Source organism: Herpailurus yagouaroundi, unplaced genomic scaffold (assembly GCF_014898765.1).
Source record: "Herpailurus yagouaroundi ecotype Mexico unplaced genomic scaffold, PumYag 203, whole genome shotgun sequence".
Lineage (NCBI taxonomy): Eukaryota > Metazoa > Chordata > Mammalia > Carnivora > Felidae > Herpailurus > Herpailurus yagouaroundi.
The window spans coordinates 1,720,880-1,729,569 of record NW_024412434.1 but is presented as its reverse complement, the minus strand read 5'-3'; the positions used below and the strand labels follow the sequence as shown (position 1 = coordinate 1,729,569).

Below are 8,690 nucleotides of genomic sequence, written 5' to 3'. Positions count from 1 at the left end.
CAGATCCCTATTATTAGTCAATCTTCATTATTCATGGATTCTTTACTTGTGAATTTGCCTAATTGCTACAATTTATTTGTAACCACAGAATCACGAAGGGGCTGTCATGGTTATTTGTGGACATGCACAGAGCACTGAAGAGTTTGTCACCCACGTGCATGTTTCCAGCCAAGGAAGAACATGGTGGTGACGGGCTGCCTTCTTGTTTCAATAACTGTAAACAAGCTTTTTTTTGGGGGGGGGGGCGTCCACTTAATGGCAAAGTTTTCAAATTTTTGTGCTTTTTGTTAGTGATTTTGCTGTTTAAAATGCCCCCCCAAAACACAGTGCTGAAATGCTAATATTCCCAACTGCAAGAAGTCTGTAATGAGCCTCACAGAGAAAAATACATGTGCTAGTTGAGCTTCAGTCAGGCATGAGTTACAACGCTATAAGCCATGAGTTCAATGTTAATGAGCCAACTATATTAAATATATATAAAAACGTATGTTAAATAAGTTGTCTTTTAATAGAAACCCACATAAAACAAAGCTTTGTATTGACTGAAATGTTGTGACCAGACCAACTCTGTATTTCCCTTAGGAGTCCCTAGCAATCTTTAATTCAGTGCTTGTGGCCACTTTATAGAATATATCTACCATGAAAAATGAGAAATGACTGTAGTTATTTATTGAGAGCCTCTTATAGGCCACATAATGTGCTAGAACCTCATTTAAATTAATCCTAATTCTCAACAACTCTGTAAACAAAGTATCATCTCTAATTTATAGATGGTAAAACTCAGGCCTAAATAATTTGGCAACATCATTAAGCTGGAGGGAGGTGTGCCAAGGCTGAATAGCATGTGACTCTGTTGTTCTCTTTCTTTTTGACTCAGCTCATTTGTGAACAAATTCCAGGTTGGCATCTTGTGCAATTCAGCCATATCCATGTCCCTGACTCCCACTGGATTTCCTTTCCATTGGGTTGATCACAGTACTCTCCAAAAGCTTTTCTCTGCTCTATAGTCACTCAAATGGAAATCTCCTTGTTGATTCCAGGATAATTTTTTTTGAGCCAAGTGATTTTCCCATCATGTTTCCTTGCCAACCATCTTGCAACGTTCCAGGTGGCTAACTGTGAGAACGGAGGTCGCTGTGTCACCCTGCTCCACAGTGCTGGGGGCCACCGCTATGACACTGCCCTCTGTCATTGAGCTCTGCTGGTGTGCCCTGCTGGCCTGCCTTCCCTTCCTTCAGCTACTCTCCACTGTCCCTGCCCCTGGCTTGCTGTCTATGATCTCCCTCCAGGTGTCACTCCAGGAGAGCAGCTGTCTCCTTGTGGGGGGCAGGGCCAGGTACTGGTTGTGGTAGCAGGTGAACAAGATGTGCTCCCTGCTTGGGGTGTCCTCTTGGCCTCAGTGTCTTTGTCTTCAGTGACCAGGTCCCCCAACACCATCATCTTGTCCATCACAATAATTCACTCCACAAACTAAGGCCCCAGGTGATTGTCCACCCAGCAGGACTTCTCACCCACATAGTGTTCATACTTCATTGGAGGGCTGGTGCAGATGAAGACCACAATGTCCTGCCTGGTTTTCATCTCTGTATGGCTGCTAAGGCTCCAGGCATAGGCTCCAAGTCTAAGAAAAAACCTTGGGCTTCATACACATTGGCCACTTTGTCTGCCAGGTCTGGCAACAGGGCTGGGTACTGCTCACTGCAAGCAGCTCCCCCCAGCAGGGAAAGCTGCAGCAGATGTCCCTCAGGAGGCTGGCCTCGAAGTCAGCCAGAATCCATGTCCTGTCACTGGCGCTGGGTCTGGAAGGTTGGGAAGGCTGGGACTGGGGGCTGGGATAATTTTATGGACAGCCATGTATTTGATGCTCCAGACATGCTGTCCTTCTCCTCTTTTGTTCACATCTTGCTTCTGGCAGCCACTGGGGTTTAAATTTCCAGGCAGAGCAAAAATATCTTCTAGCAGGAAAAAGGCAAAGAATGGAAATGACACGGACTTAGAGAAGCAAGATGAAAACAGATAAGGGTGGAGAGAGACAGGCAGTGTTACCTTTTCAGAAGATGCCATGGGAGCAAAGGGATAGACAAAGGGCAGGAACCCAGAGGAGTAGACCCTGAGATGCGTAAGTAATACTTTGTTTTTATTTTATTAATTTTTAAATTATTTTAAAAAATATTTATTTTGGGGAGAACACAAGGTGGGGGAAGGCAGAGAGAGGGGGACAGAGGACCTGAAGAGCGCTTTGCACAGACAGGCTCACAGCAGTGAGCTGGGGCTTGAACTCACAAACCTCAAAATCATGACCTGGGCCAAAGTCGGAAGCTCAACCGACTGAGTCACCCAGGTGCCCCAATTCTTTATATTTTTAAATCATTTTAATGTCTGTGATTTTATTTTGTATATCACAGCGACTTGGTGTAGGCAAAGAACGCATTTTTTTTCTGCTTTACTGATGAGAAAACTAAGGCATCAGAAGCTATAGTGATTTACTTGAGGATGTAAAATTCTATTTTATTCTGCATTCAGAATAGGTTATTTTATATCACACAGCAAAATTCAGAAATTAGTTTCCTGATATTTCAGATTTTAAGCAGTATCACAAACAGTCTATTAGGAAGCAGAGATATTTTCCTTTATTTTATACTGGAACCACATGGCTATTTCAATATTTTTTACTTAACTACAATTTCTCTAAATTTCATTGTTCATGTTGAAGCATTTGACTAAAATATAGCAAAACTACTGTGCCTTTTAAGGGGGTCAAAATGTTTTCTGTGGGTGGAAATGTGTCATGTGAATAAAGATGAAAGTAGCTTTGTTGTACTCCTCTTCTGGGAATCTTTTTAGGGATATTACTAAAGTCAAGAATAGATCAGAAATGAAGAAAAGATGGGAATAAAAGAATAGCTTTCATGGAAAATTGAAATCATTCCTTTTAAAGTTCACAATTTCCAGCCTGATGATAGATCCCCAGCCTTGCAAGATGGGTTCCTCCTAGCTATAAAGGTGACAGCCACGAGAGGATTTTGATGCAACTGTGATTGATGTCAGCAGGTCCAGACGGTGATACTTTATTACAAATTTAATGGACATTTATTAAGCTGATTCAACGGGAGCAGCCCTGGCTAGATGGGGCTGGGAGAGACAAAAGGAAGACGCAATCTATGAAGGTGTTGGGGGCCAGTTAGGGATGGAAATTCCAGTGATTTGAATTGTTGCACACCCACTACATGCTAGGTGCTCTCAACATCATCATTTTGTGTCTTCCTCCCACAAACCCTGAATGAAACAGCATGATTCTCCCTAATGCAGGGATCCTGATCCTTATGAGGATATGTAGGGAGATTCAGTGACTTCCGCCACTGACCAGGTAGCTGCCCCAGGCTTTGTACCCAGGCCTTTTGTATCCAAGTAAAAAGCTCTCATCACTCACCCAAACAGGAAATAGCTAGAGAGTCACTGAGTCACAGCCTAAAGTTGGGACACATGTCTGAGATGCAGACTTATGCTTTTATCCATGGTGTAGGAATTCAGAATGAGGGCCAGACCCTTGCATGCCAGAGTTAAGATGGCTTATGCTTCATAGAGAAGACAAAACATGAATATTTTAATGCTTCTTTAACAGGTGAAGGGGTTATGGAAATGTTTGCAAGGAGAAAACACCTTTTTAGTGGCGAAATTTCCTTGGCCAGTTAACAGAAATGTTTCTTTCTTGGGTTAAATGTAGTAGCTTCTATTATATCCTGAAGCATCTGGCTCTCCCAGTAGAGACATGTGAGCACTGCCACGGGCCTGGAATGTCCCAAGAGGGTAAGAATAACCCACAATGAGAGACGACTCCTGCTGTCTTCTGGTCACTGCAGTTGTCAAGAATGCTTTGCCTCAGAGGACAGCTCAGGGCTGTCTCAACTCAGAGATGGAAAAATCGCCCACCGCCCACCCCGTTCCTGGGCTCCAAGCTTTCCTTTTATATCTGCAGCTCTCACCTTTAAGTCTTTTGTAGGGAAGATACATTTATTCCAGCAAAGATTTTCCACTTTCTTGGAGAACACAGGCTTCCGATGTCTCCAACAACCTTGAGTCTGTGACGCTAGGAGGCATGGAACGTTTGGACCTGCTGGGATTCCTTCTCATCACCTTCAGTTGCAACATGACCATTGTGGGTAAGTATAGGAGACAGCTCCAAAGCTCTTGTGTTTTTGTTTTCATTACTTTGTCTGGCCTGTTTATTGCATGAAGAAAGGGAGCTGTGTGCTCAAGCTTTACTTTTAATCGCGCCACAGCTCTACCATCATTTAAGGAAGGCTTGGATGTGAGTGTTCTCTGCTGGGGCCTGTTCTTGCTGACATTCAGGTACTGAGCCTGAAGGACTGAAGCAAAAGGAAGTAGTATCTTTGTGTAACTCTTCTCTGGCTACTTTATCAGGAGAAGGAACAGTATAGTAAAAGTTAAAGAGAGATTAATGCCTTGATTACACTTTCTTCCTGTTCATCTTTTTCTTGAAGTTTAATTTGTAAAAGATTAGTAATTTCTCTTGTGTATTTCAAGCCAGATCCAAAGCTTAGTTTATTTTTTTAAGAAAGTAATAAATATTTCTGAGTTTGATGCAGACGTATTAAATTTTCAGAGAGGTATGGAATTCCTGGAAAAAGGAATTGAGTAAGGGATTAAAATATACCCATGAAGTGGTTGATATTTTTCTTACTCATTGTTTTGTAGAATTTAAACGAAGTCAACTTGGTCTTACAAGTTTGAGTCAATGACCTGATCACATAATTCTATTCTTTGAGTTTAACTGCCTTTGTTTATAACAGTGCTTTTTCTGATGTCAGGTGATGTTTTCTGCATCTTGTCACAAAACAAAATATTTGCAGATTATTTTAACTGAGTCTTAAACATGTTAGGAAAGAGTTAACTCATGACATGAAAATTGGACTTGAGGTTATTTTGATTTCCTAGGTTGGTCTCATTTATTCATGATACATTGAAGAAAGAGGAATCTCAATATATCATAACAACTGGAATAGAAGGAAAAGGAATTCTGAGTCACTGACAAACCTGAAAAGTTGAATGTTGCTAAAGGAATTTGATTCCAAGGACCATAAAGCAACAGTAAAGATCTTGTGGACCACTATCATAAATAAAGACCACTAAATTAAAATTAGCAGCTACACACAGTTACACAAATGTGCTAACAGCCTTTCAAAAGCTTATTATCTATAGAGAATAAGATCTTATTTCCATCATTAATTTGCTCAGCTCAACTTTCTTTCTAGAAGCTTCAGTCCGGGAGACATTACCACAAATCTGAATTAGTGGAGTCAAATCAAACATCTTTAGTCTCTAACACTTCTTTAAAATCTCAAAGCCTTTAACAAACAACTAGCCCAGCACAGCGCCTGACACACTGCAAGTGCTCCATAAATATTTGGCAGATGAGCTAAGTAGCAGAGGCTGTAGCGGTGACTAAAATACATGCTTACTGACCTCTCAGTTCTCCAGCCTCCACCCTGTAAATACTTAAGACATGGTGTTGGGTGGAAATGTGTTTGTATGCTGGTGATGGTGCCCTTCCTGCTTCCTCCTTTCTAGGGAAGGTATGGCTTATCTTCATGATACTGCTGAGGATGGTGGTGATCATCTTGGCAGGCTCCCCCGTATACCAGGATGAGCAGGAGAGGTTTGTGTGTAACACCCTGCAGCCAGGATGCGCCAATGTTTGCTACGACATCTTCTCCCCGGTGTCCCAGCTGCGGTTCTGGCTGATCCAGAGTGTGTCCGTGCTCCTCCCTTCTGCCGTCTTCAGCGTCTACGTGCTGCACAGGGGGGCTGTGTTGGCCGCCCGCGGACTCTGCGGGCCGGACGGCGGTCCCGGGGGCCCTGACCCCGCTGACCTGAGCCCCAGGGACAGGGAGCGGCGCCTCCTGACCGTGCCAGACTTCTCCTCTGGCTACATCGTCCACCTCTTTCTTCGGATGCTGACCGAGGCAGCTTTTGGTGCCTCGCACTACCTCCTATTTGGATTCTTGGTCCCAAAGAGATTCTCTTGCACGCACTCTCCCTGCACCAGCGTGGTGGACTGTTACATCTCTAGGCCCACGGAGAAGTCCATTATGATGCTTTTCATGTGGGCGGTCAGCGCGCTGTCTCTGGTGCTCAGCGTGGCGGACCTCGTCTGCAGCGTGCACAGGAGGGCGAGCGTGCGCGGGCGCGCAGCCGCCCCTCTCCCCCGGCCACGGCCTGCGCGGAGCCTGGGCTCGAGGCCAGGTCAGGTGGCCGGCGGCGGCGGTGGGTGGGCAGAGGTGCGGGCGTCCGTCCACCCCGGCCCGTGGGCTGCAGGGGAGCGTGCAGACAGCCCCAGCCGCAAGTCCGCCACATCAGGACGGACGGGACTTCCTGATGAAGAGGACAGTGAGGTGATGTCCTCAGCCAGCGACAAGCTGGCCGTGGCTTGCAAAGAGCCGGGGAGCAGGCCCCACAGAGAGGCCTCCGGGGACCCAAGGGACGAGGGTCCCACAAGGTCAGAGGAGCACCCCTTAGCGCCTCAGAGCCGGCTGGCCCGGCGCTGTCCGTCCGGTCAGCTGCAGCCCCCCGACCGGCCCGCCAACACGAGATCCAGAAAGTCCGAGTGGGTCTGAAGAGGGAACGCCAGGCAGCCGGGGGCCGGGGGGCCGAGGGGGGTGCATAGCCCAGTCCAAACGGAGACCTGGCCCACGAAGATGCACATCCTCTTCGGCCCATGTGAAATCCTCATCAACCGGCGGAGAGAAAGGCGAGCCGGCATGGGACACATGGACTTTGTGCGGGACTCAAATCCTCAAGATACAGATTTCATGTACATACTTTCTCTTGACCAAAGCACTTGACATTGTGCTTTTGACAACGTGACTGGAGGCTAAAATGATTAATTAGAGAGTGTCAGGTGACTGATTAATGTGACACTCTTGTCCTTCACCATAGTATGTGCTTAATGTACAGCACGTTGCCTTACATTAATAGAGCTCATTCATGTGAGTTATTATAGAATTCTTTATTTTGTTTTTGTTCTTCTATTTGGATAAAAGGGGCACTGTTACACATGTCTTTAATGCTGACAGCTCAGAGCTTGGAGCCTGCTTTGGATTCTGTGTCTCTCTCTCTCTGCCCCTCCCCTGTTCACGCTCTGTCTCTCTCTCTCTCAAAAATGAATAAACTTAAAAAAAAACATTAATAAGGGTTAATTTATTAGACTCTTCAATTCTGCTAACTGCCTAAGCATGGGTTTTGATAGGATGAGAATGGTGAGAACAGGACAGGATTAGTCTCACAGGAAGGGAAGCTAAAGAAGGACATTAGCTCAGGTCTTTGGACGTAGTGTGGCTGGAGAGAAGAAAAAGGTGACAAGAGTGAAGAGAACTGACTGAATTGGGCCTAGAACCCAAATCTCTTGTACTTTGAGAGAGTCCTCTAATTACGATCATTTTATTTTTTTTTAATTTTTTTTTTAACGTTTATTTATTTTTGGGACAGAGAGAGAGCATGAACAGGGGAGGGGCAGAGAGAGAGGGAGACACAGAATCTGAAACAGGCTCCAGGCTCTGAGCCATCAGCCCAGAGCCCAATGCGGGGCTCGAACTCACAGACTGCGAGATCGTGACCTGAGCTGAAGTCGGACGCTTAACCGACTGAGCCACCCAGGCGCCCCAAATTACGATCATTTTAGATAAGAATGGCTCTTAGGTGGTTTAAGTGTCCATGTGTGTGCATGTTGTGGTGGAGCTCTTTTGTCTTTGCAAGGTAAGAATGGCTCATTAGATATTGTGTAACTTTCTAGGAACTTTGATTCAGAAGTCTTCCCAGGTTAATGTCCAGGTGGTTTTCAGGTGGTTCAGCAGTGATGGGAACCCACTGGTGGAATCCAAATGCTGAATCAACACGTACTACAGCTAGCTGCTGAGACAAGCACAAAAGAAAAATTATGAAAATCAATGAGATTATGCTTGTGTGTAGCCAAGAAAAGTATTATTTATGGAATTAATAAATGTGACTCCTTTTTTCTAGGATGTTGCAATCTCTTGTGAGGACCTACTTGGAATTTTCTGAGTGTTAATGTGGTTTCAGGCAAGGACAGAGCAGGGTGGTGCTTTGCAGATGAAGAGAAGGGGCATCTAGGCTTCTCAGGCACAGACTTGCTGAGGGTCTCTTACAATGGAGACGCTTCCCCTCCCCCGCCCCCAATTTGAGTGGTCCAATTTCAGGGGCAGGGGCAGCTGTGGAGTCTGGAAGCCCCACCAGCTGCATTTTGGTTGTGCTGTAGGTTACATGTTTCCTAGAAACCTAGAAAATGTTTCCTAGATGTCTCACCCTTACCATTTGAAATATATATATATATATATATACGTATATATATATGTATATATATATATATTTTTTTTCCCTTTCTTTTGTCAATCATAGAACAAATCTGTTCCTCGGGGAACTTGCTCTTTGTGTTGTGACCTGAGAGAGTGAGTGGCAGAAAATAGAGCTGAAAGAAGTGACTACATTTTTTTCAAACTGAACTTGGATGAAATTAGTTTCACGGAGAATTCAGGAAATTAAAAATCAAATGCAAAAACCAGGTTTATTAAGAAGTGTTCCCTCCCTCCCCAGACAAGCAGAGTAGAGACATATCATGTTTAAAATAGTGAGTGATTGTAAAGAGCATGCCTACC

At 44.8% G+C, this 8,690-nt stretch overlaps 1 protein-coding gene across 1 annotated transcript; it reads left to right on the top strand.

Annotated features, from left to right (window-relative positions):
• The first annotated feature begins 1,939 nt into the window (after window positions 1–1,939).
• On the top strand, window positions 1,940–6,643 carry GJD4 (gap junction protein delta 4). The gene is made up of 2 exons (XM_040450957.1): window positions 1,940–4,160; window positions 5,590–6,643. Exons 1-2 carry the CDS (start codon window positions 4,097–4,099, stop codon window positions 6,633–6,635), a joined length of 1,110 nt encoding a protein of 369 aa, XP_040306891.1. The 5' UTR covers window positions 1,940–4,096; the 3' UTR covers window positions 6,636–6,643.
• The last annotated feature ends 2,047 nt before the right edge of the window (window positions 6,644–8,690 follow it).